General features: G+C 37.5%; 1 protein-coding gene and 1 pseudogene across 2 annotated transcripts in view; one reads left to right on the forward strand and one right to left on the reverse strand.

Annotated features, from left to right (window-relative positions):
• The window catches only part of Senp7 (SUMO specific peptidase 7), a 114,924-nt gene that overhangs the window by 21,791 nt on the left and 76,561 nt on the right, over positions 1-16,572 (reverse strand). For both annotated transcript variants that reach the window (XM_028760222.1, XM_028760221.1), the window contains 6 exons: positions 16,259-16,443; positions 14,380-14,710; positions 12,641-12,798; positions 7,295-7,441; positions 3,703-3,736; positions 848-1,027 (listed from right to left, as the gene is read on the reverse strand). In XM_028760222.1, coding sequence (XP_028616055.1) covers positions 848-1,027; positions 3,703-3,736; positions 7,295-7,441; positions 12,641-12,798; positions 14,380-14,710; positions 16,259-16,443 — 1,035 coding nt within the window. The remainder of the gene's footprint in view (positions 1-847; positions 1,028-3,702; positions 3,737-7,294; positions 7,442-12,640; positions 12,799-14,379; positions 14,711-16,258; positions 16,444-16,572) is intronic.
• LOC114614610 lies at positions 8,853-9,749 on the forward strand (annotated as a pseudogene).

The following is a 16,572-nucleotide window of genomic DNA, read 5'->3' on the forward strand; positions in this document are numbered from 1 at the left end:
CAGGAGGAAGGGAATACAGTACAGGAGGAAGGGAATACAGTACAGGATACAGTAGAGCGCGTTGAGAGCAGTGCAGTAGAGTTGAGAGGGGGAGTAGACCAGCACAGAGAGGGAGAAGGAGGTAGCTTTACTGGGAGAGTTTTACAGAGACAGATTGAAGAGAAGGAGCTAGACACGGGTAAAGACTGAACAAGGCAGAGAATGAAAAGTAGTCAGATTAGAAAAGATTGCCAGAGTTAGTCTGAGGCCAAGCAAAGCAATTCAGAGGCTGAGAGGAAAAGCCAGATTGAATAAGTCAACCTGGAGAGGAGTTTGAGCCAGAACAGCCTGAGTTCAGAAAGAACTAGGAAAGGGTGTGCTTATTCAATAGTAAGTCTCACAGGCTAAAACATTCTAGGCCTAGATAAGATTGTATGGAGACTGGAAGCTTCTAGGACTAAGCCTAGATTAGCAGACAGAGACAGTAAGTCCTAGAGATGACAATTAATGCAGGAGAATAAGAAATACTTTCCATATTCTAAGTAAAAAAAACTGATCAAGAAAATGGCTATTACCAGACATAACTGACTAAAATATAGTCTTTAAGGATACATAAATATTTAAGACTTTTAGGGTATTTTTCATTTTAGGTGATAATTTTCCATAACTGAATAAAATTACCAAGCAAAAATCACATTAATATTTACAATGATTTATCTAATATTACTGGAAAACACTATTTTAATGCAATACAATTAATTTTAATCCAGTGCAATAAAGACAGTCTATTAAACTACTTTAGAAAAAACCTACTTCAGATCTAACTTTGGGGATTCTCCTGAAATTTAGGAAAGACCTTTATACTCACACTGCTGGCTTAACATAGGGTTTTCTAGTTGGGTCTGAATGTCGTGAAGGTAGTCTGAGGAAACCCAGAGGAAAAGGATAGCACGACTCCTCTTACTGTGGTCATCATCCTTGCTTTCCCATAACCCGAACCGCTTTAAATGTGCAGTGTCCACTGTCAGTGAAATCTCATTTGTAGACACTGAAATAAAGAAAGCAAACAACTTAAAGTCATCTGTTTAGGAATATACCATCTGATACTTTCTTGATACACTGCATGTCTTAGTGAGGATTTCTGTTGCTGTGATGAAACGCCATGCCCAACGCAGTGTAGGGAGGAATATGTGTGAAATATGTACAAACTGTCGAAGAACAAACTTAATTAAATTGCCATATAAGAAGCGCTGAGAGTGGGAGAACTAGTCTTCCCCAAGGAAGAGCACAAAAACTAGTTATCCAATACCAAATGGTCAGCCCTGAAGACATACATATACAAGTAACACTACAGGGACTAAATAAGTTGTATTGATATATATATAAAAGAAAAACAAGCCATGAATTTTAAAAAGGGCAAGAGGGGTACATGTAAGTGGTTGAAGGAAGAAAAGGGAAGGAGAAATTTTCATATGATGAAAGAACTTGACATCTTTCTCCACAGACACTTGCCCAGCCATGTTCACTGCTGCTCTATTCAGAATTGCTAAGAAATAAAAACAACATAAATGTCCCACAACCAATAACTGAATAATGAAAATGTGGTATATATACACCCCAGGATAGTATTTAGCTGTTAAAAACAAATAAACTTTGCAGGTAAATGGATGGAATTAGAAAAGATCATTATTGAATGATCTAGACTCAGACTTTGTCAGAAAGACAAAGATTGCACATTGTCTCTCATTGGTGGTTCCAAGCCTCAAACCTTTAGATGTGAGTAGATCAGCCTTGAGTAACTGTAGAAGCCTGGAAAGTAAAAAGGGACCACTGGAGAGGAGGAATAGGGAGTAGCACGAGTAAACGTGGAAATGGGGAAATGGGGGGGGGTCTCTAATGAGGGAGGGAGAGGGAGACAAATACAGAAGGAGGGAAAGGAAAAAAAACAGGACAGCTGAAGAAGTCATGAGGAATCATATTATTAACTACCAACCTAAAAATATCTATAATACATAGTAAGTCTATATATAAATATACATATATAGTTTAATGAAATTTTCCCATCTGAGCTGACAATACTCCTTCAAAGAACCAAAGACCATCTAGCAAAAACTCCAATGCCAGAGATGAGAACCCTCCTTAGAGCTGTTGTTCAGTCATCCAAGGGACTCCTTAAACATTACAGGCTATTGCCCTTGGCTGCCCCTGAGAGATAGAAGGTTAAGTCTACACTGCTAAAGACACCATGCATTTCAGACACGGTACACAAAGGCCCCTGAGCTGAACTGACCTGAAGGTCTCTACCCTGAGGATTAGCTTCCATGATGCCAAAATGCGCCAAGCAAGCTTCCAAAGGAGGGAAGCAACCAACAGTCCAACCCAGCTATGATACATATGACCCACAATAGCTAGCAGCATGGCACAATCATCTGAAGGGTGAAGCAGGGGCATTATCCTTGGTGGTAACTAACAGCTCTCATGGGACTTAAGACCCACCACCAAGAGGGAAATCTGGTTCTAGAAATCCAGCCAACTACCCAGAGCCAGGGAAGTCATGGGTCTTGGAAGAGATCCTGCAACCACCACATTACTAAACCAGCATTATCCCTAACTACATTTTAAACATTTGTCTTTATACTCACAGATAAGTATAATTCCTACCCCTCATCAAGGAAACTTCTCTTTGCAACAGACAAAAGCCATTATAGAAAACCCACAACTGATCAAAACACAGACATGTGGATCCCAGTCCCAACAGATACATCTACAACACAAAACCACCACCTAAGGCACAGGGACCATTGTGGAAGAGGGAACAGAAAAATTGAAAGAGCCAAAGATCAGGGAGTTTGCTGTGACATTGTGTCTCCTACAAATGTCAGAAGCTACACACATGAAGTCTCACCAATGACACATGAGCTGAACACGGACAACACTACATTAGGTCTTAATGGTTTGTTCATAAACATACTGGTGTTTTCTAACAAGGACTATTAAGCTATTATGTCTTGAATGTTCTCAGTACTTAAATGGTATCCAACTGTTACATTTACTACCACATCAGGGTTATGTATTCTGCACATGCAGGAGCTGAGAAGCTGAAGCTGCATCAACCACATATGTCATTGTTGTAATGATGCTTCCTGTACCCGACCGAGGTCATATCTGGTTATGCACACACATTTTTCTTCCTTGTTCTTTTTAGAATTCACTCTCTAAAGAGATTATTCTCTATCAGTTATTATTTTTCATTACTACTCTGAAATTTTTTGTTTGGAAAGAATGAGAAACAGTCTGTGTCTCTTAAGTTGAGGGTATGTTTCCATTCTGCTATACTGTAGAGTGTAAAAACTCTGTAGATTTATATATACGTTTGTGTGCTTTTCTCTTTAGCTCTTATCCTAATCATTTTCATGTATAGCAAAATATTTGTCTGTCAAACTTATATTTTTGCTAATCCTAAAAATCATTAAGATTATTTTATATTTGATTTATAGTCATTAAAACAATAATATATTCTTTTGGTACTATAAAACATTTTAAGGGTTTTTTGGAACTGCTAAAAATGTTAACATGAAAACATTATTAAACGGTCTTCACTTTACTTATTTTCTATACTAAAGACTGATGGAAAATTTGTGACATACTTTCAGAACTTTTCTAACTGATTACTTTATCCTCAAAATTACAGTGAAGAAATGTTATTAAGAGAAGATGGCTTACCTTGAAATGGGATTTTAATATACTTCTTTGTGAACTAAAGAAAAAATATGAAACAAAACATGAGTTACTACTCCAAATGCGCTTCTATTCAATTTTCTTAGTATTCAAGTATTTAGTATTAGTCAATTTTTAGTACTTAGTAAAAGTACTTTAAAAAAAAGCAAAGAACTAACTCAATGTAAAGACTTAGTTTTATCATTGTTTAAGAGTCCTTAACAGTGCAAGTAACTTTACCAAAATACTCATTTACAAAAATTATTTTAAAACGCTTGATGGTAGTGGCATATGTCTTTAATCCCAGCACTCAGGGGAAGATGGGGCAGAGGCAGGCAGATCTCTATGAGTTTGAGGCCAACCTGGTCTACATATTTGAGCTCCAGGACAGCCAAAACTACAGAGAAACAAAACGACGACAACAAAAGGGTAAAACCCTACTTCTCAAAAGTGTGTTCTGAAATATTAAGACATAAGACAATGTCCAAAAGAAATGCCAGGAGACCACACAAGGCAACTGTTTCCAAAAAAGATGACTACTCTCTTCTGGATTACCCAAACTCACAAGTTACTACGGATCAAACTAAAGTGCTAACATACTACTTCTTTGTAATAAAACATTAAAATTGTCGTCACCCACTGCGAACCTTCTGCCTTTGGAGACTCTCCAGCAACTGAACTCGGAAGATTGTTTTGAACTACACACAAACAGAATAACAACAACAAAAATCAGCTGCTGAATAAAGAATGGCTACAAATCAGTCCTTTGAACCTGCCAAAGGACTCAAGCAGCAGCATAGCCTCTTTGATCTTGACCAATCACTTCTCAGAAACTCCCTTCTGACTGAAGTCCTTGCTCTTTCTGATCTCTCTACATCATTAGACTATTTCCTCCGCTTATCTTCTGTGTGTCTATCCAGCCTAAGTGTTACACTTATAACTCTCAAGACACACGTGTCTTGACAACTGCTTTTCCTTTACTAACACACAAATCTGCTGACAGTTGATTGGGTAAGTTTCTCTCTGATCAAGACATTTATGAAGCTGTTGACTACATCAGAGATAGAACTTGCAAACACAAAATAAAATTGAAATAGACAGCAAATGAGTTCTAGGCAAATAACAGTGTCCAATGTCAACACAGGTTTAATTATAACTCAGTGATTTTCTTAATTAAAAATGACTTCATATTATAATTTTAAAAATTATACCCTTTTGTGGAAGAAACTCATGTTCCACAGGGCAAGCTGGCCAGTGAGGCCTAATGTGAGGCAATGGGGTAAACTAGCCAGATGCTGAAGGAGAGCTCAAATGCTGCTTCTGCAGTCTGTACTGCTGCAGTGATGGAGGTGACTGTCAGTCACTGAGCTTTCACCAAAGGACTCAATAAGGCCCAATCAAAGGGCACTGTTATCACAGAAGTCTGTATCTAATTAAGATAATCTAATTTAGTGTAATCAAATACACCTTGTTTGTTTTCTATAACTATTTAACATATATGTGTGTATATGTATATGTATTTTCCCTTCCCAAATTCTGACATATTCTACTGAGTACTTAATCTCAGAAAATAAATCTCAGAAATATAAAGTACTACCTCTAGAAAATGAACATAAAAGTTAGTTTCATTTTCAGAATTTATACAGACATTATTTCAAAATTACTGAGAAAAAGTGTGCAATGATGTCTCTAGTGTCGACCTGCTTACATTTGCACTCTCTCTTCCTTTCCACACCATCAAATATTCTTGTTCTACCAAAGCCTTCCACTTGGCAAGCATCTGATACTGACCTACATCTCTGAATGTTTACTATAACAGCATGCGATCTACCTCCAGCTCTAGTTTAAAGCCTGGATAAGAAAGTGTGAGTGAAGCTCATCTAGTTCTCTGAAATTTTACATCTATTTGTAGAATAAAGCTGACTGTAATGCTGATGTATAATATCTTTTAGCCGTCAGAATCGTTCTCTGAAGATCATTTGTGCCTTGGAAGTCTTTTCTCACTACCACAAGTGTTAATTTATTTTTAAAGAAATTGTATTTCCTGCTGCACTCAATAACAAAACAAATGACCAACTCAAGAAAGCTGCTCTAATTTACATAACTTCCTATAATTAGTTTCTTAATCCAGTTAAACTGTAACTATCATAATAGTGAGAAATTTACCTTAATCACAATAATGTTGGCCGGGAGGTGGTGGCGCACGCCTTTAATCCCAGCACTTGGGAGGCAGAGGCAGGCGGATTTCTGAGTTCGAGGCCAGCCTGGTCTACAGAATGAGTTCCAGGACAGCCAGGGCTACACAGAGAAACCCTGTCTCAAAAAAAACAAAAAAACAAAAAAAAATCACAATAATGTCGAATATAGTAGGAACTCTGATGTTTAAAGGACTAAATTCAATTATCTAATAGATTTACCCACAAAAAAAAAAAGCAGCTCTTTTATTTCTGTTACAAAGAATCATGAACCTGTCTGAGAAAGAATACATATAAAACATCTTTTGAAGACCCAGAAATTTTAAGACTTTTACCCTTTTCCCGTCTTATATGATTATAATTTTCAAAACTACCTACATGTTCTTCCATCATATTTCTAAGTATTATAGATTTTCTCTCAGCCTTTCTTCATGTACATAAATTTAGTTTGATTTATTAAACTACTTTCCTGAAATAAATTTATCTGTTTTGAGACAGGGTTTCAAGATCTTGGGCTCAAGGATGCTCTTCCCAAGTGAAACCAAAAATGAACACTGACTGCTGCAGACAACTTAAACTCAGTGATATTTACAGCAAAACACTAGGACAACTGAAATGAAGGTCAAATGGAAATTGTAAAAGATACCCATCTAGAAGTGGAAAGAGAAGTAAATTAACATTGCTGTAGTAAATTGCAAAATAGTGCATAATACTATTTTATGTACATATGTACCGTGTGTGTGTGTGTGTGTGTGTGTGTGTGTGTGTATATGTAAGTATTGTATGCATGAGGAATATGAAATTGTATATATTCCAAATTTGCAGCAGCTGTCTTGGCATGCAAAATTGTTTGTGATCTTTACATTCTTCCTTTAACTTGTTTGTAGATTCTTTTTTTTTGGTTGGTTGGTTCTAGCTTTTAACTAAAACAAACTTTACACTGTTCTTAAAGTGAAAAAATGGTAACTAATATTTTTAAAGATTTTTTTTTGAGAGCATAATATAATCCCTCCTTTCCTTTCCTCCCTCCAAGCCCTCCCACCTACCCCTCCTGGCTCTCTTTCAAATTCAAAGCCTCTTTGTTCACTGTTCTTTACATACGTATCTATATACATGCGCAAATATAACCTGCTCAGTCTGTACAATGTTACTTGCATGTATATTTTCTGGGCTGACGATTTGAATAAGATAACTAAATGGTGTGCTCTTCCCTGGAAGACTATCGCTCCTGTTCTCAGCATTTCTACCTGCCTATAGTTCTTTGTGCAGGGCTGATACCTTGTGGTCTTTCCCTTGTCCACTTTGGTATGTTGTCTATGTTGTTCCTTTTCAGCTCATCTCTGACAATCATGTGGTAAAATGTTACTGAGATTTTTATATAAAATGTTATAGGATTTACTTACCGTGACACAACCTTTTGAAGTTCCTTTTATTTTACCAATATACACACAAGTAAATATGAAATCCAATTTCAGATCCATTTCACTATTAGGTTTAATACAAGAAATGTTTTCCACGTGAGGATTGTATGGACATAATTCAGATGATGCCTAAAAAGTATAAATTATAAATGCAACATTTTTAAGAATTATAGAAAAACTGAAAATTATGTTCAAAGATAAAATTCTTCTTTAAATAATGACTAAAGAATTTTTTACTCTTCTTAATATGAAGAAAAATAATCAATTTTTTATAAAATGTAGATTTTTAAATCTTATTCAATTTTGAATGTTGAACATTTTTAGATTTTTGTTTGTGCATGTATACAAATGAAACCAAAATTGAGATTAATTATTATGGGATATTTTGGATGTGTTTAAAAACATGATACTTATTTTGAATTGTATCCTTAATTTCCTACTTTAATGCTCGAACATATAATAAGGACATATGCTCAACTATGTTCATAGCAGCCTTATTTATAATAGCCAGGAGCTGGAAAGAACCCAGATGTCCTTCAACTGAGGAATGGATTCAAAAAATGTGGTATATTTACACAATGGAGTATTACTCAGCTATTAAAAACAATGAATTCGAGAGGTTCCTAGGTAAGTGGATGGAACTAGAAATTATCATCCTGAGTGAGGTAAGCCAATCACAAAAGAACACACATGGTATTCACTCACTGATTATTGGATATTAGCCTAGAACCTTGAAATGCCCAAGATGCAACTCACAGGCCACATGAAGCCCATAAAGAAGGAAGACCAAGTGAGGGTGATTCGGTCCTTCTTAGAAGGAGCAACAAAATACTCAAGGGAGCAAATATGGAGACAAAGTGAGGGACAGAAACTGAAGGAGGGGCCGTCTCAAGACCACTCCACCTGAGTATCTATCCCATGTGCAATCACCAAAGGTAGATGCTGATGTGGAAGACAGGAAGTGCATGCTGATAAGAGCCTGATATGGATATCTCCTCAGAGGCCTTCAAGAGTCTGACATATTCAGAGGCAGATGCTCACAACTAGCCATTGAACTGATCATGGGGTTCTCAATAGAGGAGTTAGAGTGAAGACTGAAGGAGCCGAAAGGATTTGCGGCACCATGAGGAGAGCAACAATACCAACCAACCACACCTCCCAGGGTCTAAACCACCAGCCTGGGAGCACTTAGGGGGGGATCCAGGGCTTCAGCTGAATATGTAAAAGTGGAGGGCCCTGCTGGGCATAGGTGGAAGAAGAGAACCTTGACCTCATGAAGGCTGGATGCCCCAGGGGGTGGGAATTTTGAGGGTGGGGAGGTGGGAGTGGGGGGGTGTAGATAGAGGTTACATCCACAGAGAAGAAGGAGGAGGGGCGAGGGGATTGGGGGTTCCGAGGGGGTGGTGGGGGATGGGGTAAGGGGACAACATAGGAAATGTAAATAAATCATCCAATAAAAAAAAAAAAAAAGAAGGAAAGGTGAAAAAAAGAAAAAAAAAAAGACCACTCTCTCGCTTCTTCTTCTTCGGGAAAACACCAAATGGCGGATGACGATGGTGCAGCGGGAGGACCCGGAGGACCCAGGGGCCCAGGATTAGGAGGCCGCGGTAGCTTCCGTGGAGGATTCGACAGCGGTCTTAGGGGCCGCGGTTGTGGTCGAGGCCGTGGCCGTGGTCGAGGCCGCGGGGCTCGTGGAGGAAAAGCTGAAGACAAGGAGTGGATCCCCGTCACCAAACTGGGCCGCCTGGTTAAGGACATGAAGATCAAGTCCTTGGAGGAGATCGACTTGTTCTCCCTGCCCATTAAGGAGTCTGAGATCATTGATTTTTTCCTGGGTTTATCCCTAAAGGATGAGGTTCTGAAGATTATGCCAGTGCAGAAGCAGACTCGGGCTGGCCAGCGGACCAGGTTCAAGGCTTTTGTCGCTATTGGGGACTACAATGGTCACGTTGGTCTTGGTGTCAAGTGCTCCAAGGAAGTTGCCACTGCCATCCGAGGGGCCATCATCTTGGCCAAGCTCTCCATTGTCCCTGTGCGGAGAGGCTACTGGGGGAACAAGATTGGCAAGCCCCACACTGTTCCGTGCAAGGTGACAGGCCTCTGTGGCTCTGTGCTGGTGCGTCTCATCCCTGCCCCCAGAGGCACTGACATTGTCTCTGCTCCTGTGCCCAAGAAGCTCCTGATGATGGCCGGCATAGACGACTGCTACACTTCAGCCAGGGGCTGCACTGCCACCCTGGGCAACTTTGCCAAGGCCACCTTCGATGCCATCTCCAAGACCTACAGCTACCTGACCCCCGACCTCTGGAAAGAGACTGTGTTCACCAAGTCTCCTTATCAGGAATTCACTGACCATCTTGTGAAGACCCACACCAGAGTCTCTATTCAGAGGACCCAGGCTCCAGCTGTGGCTACCACATAAGGGTTTTTATAAAAGAAAAATAAATGAACTAAGTCTGTTAAAAAAAAAAAAAAAAGACCACTCTCTCACCTATTACTCAAACAAGTTTGTTTACTTACCATTTGTAATTGAGGGAGTTGGAGAGAGAAGAGCCAGTGACTTGGGACAAGTTGCTGAAGTACAGTAAAAACCAAAGAAGACTGCTACCAGATTTATTTTATTTTACAATTATTTATATTCTTGAATGTTTAAAATCCCTAATCAACCTTAGAGTTTGTTAAGATGAAGAGCTATGCCTTTTTTTCTCTCTCTATCTCTTTTACAGTGAAAATTCAAGTGGACACTTATAGGTATTTGTTGAATTAAATTGACTATGTTATATTTTACCTCAAGTCAAATATTTTTCTAAAAATTGTATTAACTTTCATTCTATTGGAAATAGCACAGAGAATGAAAATGTTAGAATATGTTTTCTATTTTCAAGGAATTTGTAAGTCTCAAGAAAGAAAGAAAGAAAGAAAGAAAGAAAGAAAGAAAGAAAGAAAGAAAGAAAGAAAGGTGTAAGTAATTATTTATATTATGGTAAACTGCATACGGAAAATTTTTCCAGATAAATAAATTCTGAATAGAAACCTAGAATCCCCTGGAGAAATCAGTGAAGGCATCAAAGAGAAGACAGCACATGACTTACATCATGAAGTAATGTTCACTAGGTGGCCACATAAGAACTGACCCTACTAGAGTAAGCACTATGTATGAATCTGAAAAATTCTAGAAACTACAAGTTATGGTAACTTGTGATACAGTCAACTTGTTTAGATTGAAAGTCAAGAGTTACTTGGCAGACTACAAAGATAGTTCAGCACTTAAGAAGACAGGCTTCTTTTCCAGAAGATCAAGGTTTGATTCCCATAGCCTACAATCGCCTGTAGCTCTGAGTTCCAGAAATCAGGTACCCTACCCTGTTGGCCACAGGCATTAGGCACACATGGGGTGCTAGGATATATAGGCAGGTAAAACACTCATACACATAAATAAAAATAGGATTATTAGGCTCAAAACTATCTCTGACCACAGATTTTGAGTACTTACTAGTAGTTTGAATATTTATTAATGGCTGTCATGAAGTGATTTGATTAGGTCAAAATTTACATTTAATCAGTCATTTCTGTGGAATTACTTGTAACAGCCAAAAAATGGATAACTAAAATAACTAATCAGACAGGAAGAAAATCCAACACAAATGTTGATACTGAGTTCAGATTTACTATAATAAAATGAAAAACCCAAAAAATAATCTGAAGACTAAACTCGTAATTATATTCTTTTCTGCCATTGTTTTCAGTTCACTATTCCCTAACTGGCTTTTTTTCTCAGGTTTAAAAATTAATAGAAACAACTTTAGATTTACTGCTTTAGTTTACAATAAGTTTTTAAATAATTCAGATCTTTTAAACTCTATAACTACTGACCAAATAGGTTCTCCTGCCCCATTTCATAAATAAAGTTAACAGAAGTTTGGAGTAGTTAGGTTAACTTGTTTGTAGTCCTGTACTCAACAAAAAGCAAAACTAAGACCCAAACTTGGGTTTATCTATTTAGGTCAAATATTTAAACAAACAAACTTGCTTCTGTTGACCAAGATAATATTCTTACTATTGTATTTTAATATATTTTTCAATAGCAAAAATGAGACTGTAATCAGAGTACTACTTTACTCTAAATAGAGTTTCTGACACTAAGAGATAAAGAGTTGCTAATAAAGAGTGACAAATGACATCTGGCAGACATGAGCCATTTTCTTGGATGAGTATTTTTTTGTGTATCCTCGGGACACTGCATTTACACAGAGAGCCACTGATATACAACTCAAGAGTATCTGGATTTTTTTAGCATGTGTTCTATTGCCAGATTGAACTTTTGAACTAGAAGATTATGCCTCTGCAAAATATTACGGTTAAAGCCCTCAGTTTAGTCACCAGTTCCAACCCTTCCATCTGCATGTATGACACATTAACAGTCATTATATAGAATTATACATTATAATACTATATATTGTTTGAACATTTCATAAACATACACAATGTATTTCAGTCATAATTACCCATAACTCCTCCCCCTAATTCCTCCCAGATCTAACTGCACCCTCCTTGCTACTGCATTTGTAATCAGCAATTAGGAGTTGAAAATGGATGGCCAGGCAAAATGGCTCAGCAAATGCTTGCCTTCAAACCTGATGACCTAAGTTACATTTGGTCCCTGGAATCTACATTGTGGAAGGAAAGGACAATTCCCAGAAGTTGTTTTCAGATCTCCACATAAGTATCATACACACACAAAATAAATAATTTTTTAAAGAGAGATGTAAGTGCTTAAGAACCCTTTGTTACATCAAATCTATATACTTTATTATAAATTCTATATTTGAAAGTTGATTGTTATGTGAGGAAAAGATATAATCCAAAGTAGATATATTACTCCGAGAGTAGACAAACAGCAAAATTATAGTTCAATGAGAACCATAGAAAAGAGAAAATATTCATGTCACAGAATATCTAAACTAAACAAAGATGTCACTAAAATGAATAGGAAAGCTGTTGTGAGACTCATACTCAGGAACTGCATAATGTTTCGTCATAATATTCTGCTTACTAAAACAACTGATATGAACCAATAACAATATTTTCCTGGGGGCTGGAAACACACTCCTTCCACTACAACTAACGACATGAGCTCAATCTCTGGAACCTACAAAATGGAAAATGAAACTATGGCAGCTTGTCCTCTGCCCCCACAACTGTGCCATGGCTCACATCCCAACATAATATACACAGATAAGTAAATAAATGTAATAGCAACTGCTTTAAGCTTTGATAATGAGACAAAATATTTCCCCATTACTCTATGAAAAGGCAGAGATAAATTACCTGTACAGATTCACATGCACCTAGTGCTAGTTCTGACAACTGTGGATCAGAAGTACTCTGATTTTCAGTCATAATCTCATAATCTTGATGAGGCTGTAATTTTAGAATTACTGAATTCTTATGTTCAACCGGTCCTTCTTCATCACTGGAAACAACAACTAAAGAGGAAAATGTATTTTAAATGTGTCACAATAATGACTTAAAAATAAAAGAACTTTCTAACTATCTTTAATAATCACATTAAATTTACATATATACTCAACTTATTTTTCAAGTCACAGAGTATCTAAACTAAACAAAGATGTCACTAAAATGAATAGGAAAGTTGTTGTGAAACTCATACTCAGGAACTGCATATATATTCAAGCCTATTTTTCATGACCTGATTAATAGCAGTTACATACAGATTCCATATGAGCATTATTATACAGTTGCTTCTTCCTACGGTCTTACCTTCTAAAGAATAAAGGTATGTAAAGATGACTAAGGCTGGCCATAAGTAAACAGTACACTCTGGATATTGAGTGTCCTCAGAGATGTGCTTGGTCCTGTAGGTGTTACTGCTGGCATGAAGTGGAGCTTTTCGGGAATGAAGCCTAGCAGTGGAAGATCCTCAGGTCACTAAACATCCTTAGGTCACTGGGACTTGCCAGAAAGGGATATGGAGTTGTCTACCCAACCCATTCCCTTTGCTCCCCAAAGAATGAAATGCATGGTTTCACTCTATTGTGTGCTTGCTGCCATTTCCTGCTGTCTAGAACATCCACTAGAGACCCAAAGCACTGGGTCCACCCAATCTTGGACTGAAGCCTATATAACTTATAAGCCAAAATAAATCTTTTCCTCACCTCTCTCTTTCAACTATGAACCAAAATCAATCTTTTATTCTTTCTCTCCTTTTCTTTTCTCTTTTTTTTGTGCAGGAGATTGAAAAAGAGTCTTATAAATGCTAGCCAAGCACTATGCAATGAGCTTTATCCCCAGCCCAGTCATTCTTTTAAGTAATTATAGTAGGTATATTTTTTACAGTGTTAGAACTAACAGGTGAGTTTACAAATTCTAGTTCTATGTACTGTGCTATCTCTCTGAACAGTGCCCTAAGTCACATTAGTTCCTTGAGGAAGGGGGAATAAATGGCTGGAAGATATATATACAATCATAGTGTACCCTAAAAACTTCTGGATTTTTGCAGCAGATGACTATGGTTAGAATTAACTAAATCAAAATTAATGACAATAATCAAACTGCATTAAAATTCCACTTCAACAACGTCACAATAATTACAGTCTTCCAGAGAAGCATTTCTGTAATTACTGGGTTACTTCATGGTAAATACTTTTAAAACTTACTCTTAGGACTGGAGAGATAGCTCATTGATTACAACCACTTGCTATTCTTGCAAAGGACCTGAGTTCAGTTCCCAGCAATGATATTGTGGCTCAGAACCATCTGGAAGAGTTCCACGGCCTTCATTTGGTCTCTAAGGGCATACATGTGCTAAACATACATGCATGCAAGCAAAACACTCATATAAATAAAATAAAAGAACTTACTGTTTCAAGACTCCATCCCAAATCAGTTATAGGTTTATAAGGGAACCACTGAGGATGTTTGCCCTAAAGTTAATATTACATTTCCCAGAGGCCCAAGCAGCTTACTGCCTTAGCAAAATTTGAGAGAAACAAGAGCTTTGAGTAAAGCTTTGAGAGTCAAGGGTCTTTACAGCCTCTTTTACTTACTTGGCTCAGCTGAGATCAACAACTGGTTCTCTTCACTGTTTCCACCTGAAGCAGATGCTTGTTTTATAGTCAACGCCTCACCCTTTGCAGTCACGGAAGAATTCTCCACCACTTCACTGGAAACAAAGCTCTCCAAGTTTTTGTTGGGTAAACAGGCCATTCCAGAGGCAGCACTAACATCTGGCTCCTGACTGGCGAATGAGCACAGGTTAGTGGCCTCGCTCTCTAATGAGTTGGGTGTGAGTCCTTCAGGTGGTGCTGGGTCCTGCTGAGAGTCTTCACTTGACTCTTCAAGCTTACTGGAAACCGTAGAGTCATTTTCTTCTTCTTTCTGAACATATTTTTAAAAGTAAAGAAATTACATTTTTCCATTTAGTTTTTCTATGGCTTAAACTCATAAGGAATAACATTAAAATGTATTATTTTTATAAGTATATAGACAGATAGCTACTAGCTATACTAATTATGCTTGGCAGTGCCAAGTATGATACCAAATTTGACCTATTAAATACGATGCCTAAATATTTTTTTAAAGGATCAAGTAAAAAACTTTCCACGGGGAATGGTTATCAGAGCACTTGGGAGGCAGAGGTAGAAGTATCTCTTGAGCTCAATGCCACCCAGGCCTACACCCAAAAGACTCTGTCTCAAAAAAAGAAATTAGAAAGAAGGAAGGAAGGGAGGGAGGGAGGGAGGGAGGGAGGGAGGGAGGGAGGGAGGGAGGGAGGAATAAGGGAGGGAGGGAGGAAAGGAAGGAAGGAGACAGAAAGAAAGAAAGAAAGAAAGAAAGAAAGAAAGAAAGAAAGAAAGAGAAAGTAACCTTTATATATCACAGCTAAGTAAACTTAGAATGAGAGGGTTTTTACTATTTTTATTTTCAAAAGTAGTAACAAAAATGCTTTTGATAGAAGGAAAAAATCTAAAAATGAACATAAAAAAATTGTGAAAATCATTCCTTTCACCATCCTTATTACTTCATTATAACTCTAAATAACCCAGCGACACTACAGAGTTCTGAATGACTTATGATTCAAAGGAATCAGAAAGCTGCCTCTTCTCTTTCTTGAAAGACTACAACTTTTTTTCCTAAAAGACTGTAACACATTTTTCTTGCATGCATCTACTCTAGAATCTAATTACTAGATGAATACTGTAAAAATAAATCTACAATGTTGACTTCGTGAGTTCAGTAAACACAGCTCTATAAATACAGGACAGCTCAGGAAGTCAGTGAGTCCTTCCACCAGAAAGGATGCATATAAGACAGCCATACACAGAAAATAAAATGAATAAATCATTTATAATTTTTCTTTTACAATCTTTTATAATTATATGTATAATAATATTCTAAATGAAGATCTTTAGAAATAGGTGGTGTAGCTGGGCAGTAGTGGCTCATGCCTTTAATGTTAGCACTTGGGAGGCAGAGGCAGACAGATCTCTGTGAATTCAAGGTCAGAGTGGTCTACAGAGCAAGTTCCAGGACAGCCAGGGCTACATAGAGAAATCCTGTCTCAAAAAACCAAAATCAAAGAAGGAAAAAAGGAAGGAAGGAAGGAAGGAAGGAAGGAAGGAGGGAGGGAGGGAGGGAGGGAGGGAGGGAGGGAAGGAAGGAAGGAAGGAAGGAAGGAAGGAAGGAAGGAAGGAAGAGAGGGAGAGAGAGACAGGCAGACACGGAGACAGACAGAGAGACAGAGACAGAAAATAAAATCAATGTAATACAATTTAAAAATTTTAAAATAAAATTTGCACAGAACTAGAAAAAAATGAAAGAACCCCAGTAAATCAGAGAGTTCAAAGAACATTATTTGACTACAGTTAACTCATGTTTATCACAGCACAAAATCATCTCCTATGACATTCAAATACATCTACTTACTATATATTCTGTTGACTTATCCAAAGAAGACTTAGAATTATGAGAATCATGAAAATTACTTCTACCCCTTTTCTTTCTCTTCCTGGAAACTGGAGTATGGTCCATTTCTGAATAAGAATATGAAGTGTTCTTGTTGCTGGTCCCCTCTTCAAGATAATCACAACTTTTATTTCCACTATTAAAATCTTTTAAAAACACAAAAAGCACAGTTATGCCCAAAAAATACACAAAATTTCCTTTTACATGAGTTCATAGTAGTATTGAGATTACTATACTGCTCATTAAACAAAACTCTACAGTGACACTGAGTGAAA

The sequence above is a fragment of the Grammomys surdaster genome, unplaced genomic scaffold, assembly GCF_004785775.1.
Source record: "Grammomys surdaster isolate TR1022 unplaced genomic scaffold, NIH_TR_1.0 126398, whole genome shotgun sequence".
NCBI classification, from domain to species: Eukaryota; Metazoa; Chordata; class Mammalia; order Rodentia; family Muridae; genus Grammomys; species Grammomys surdaster.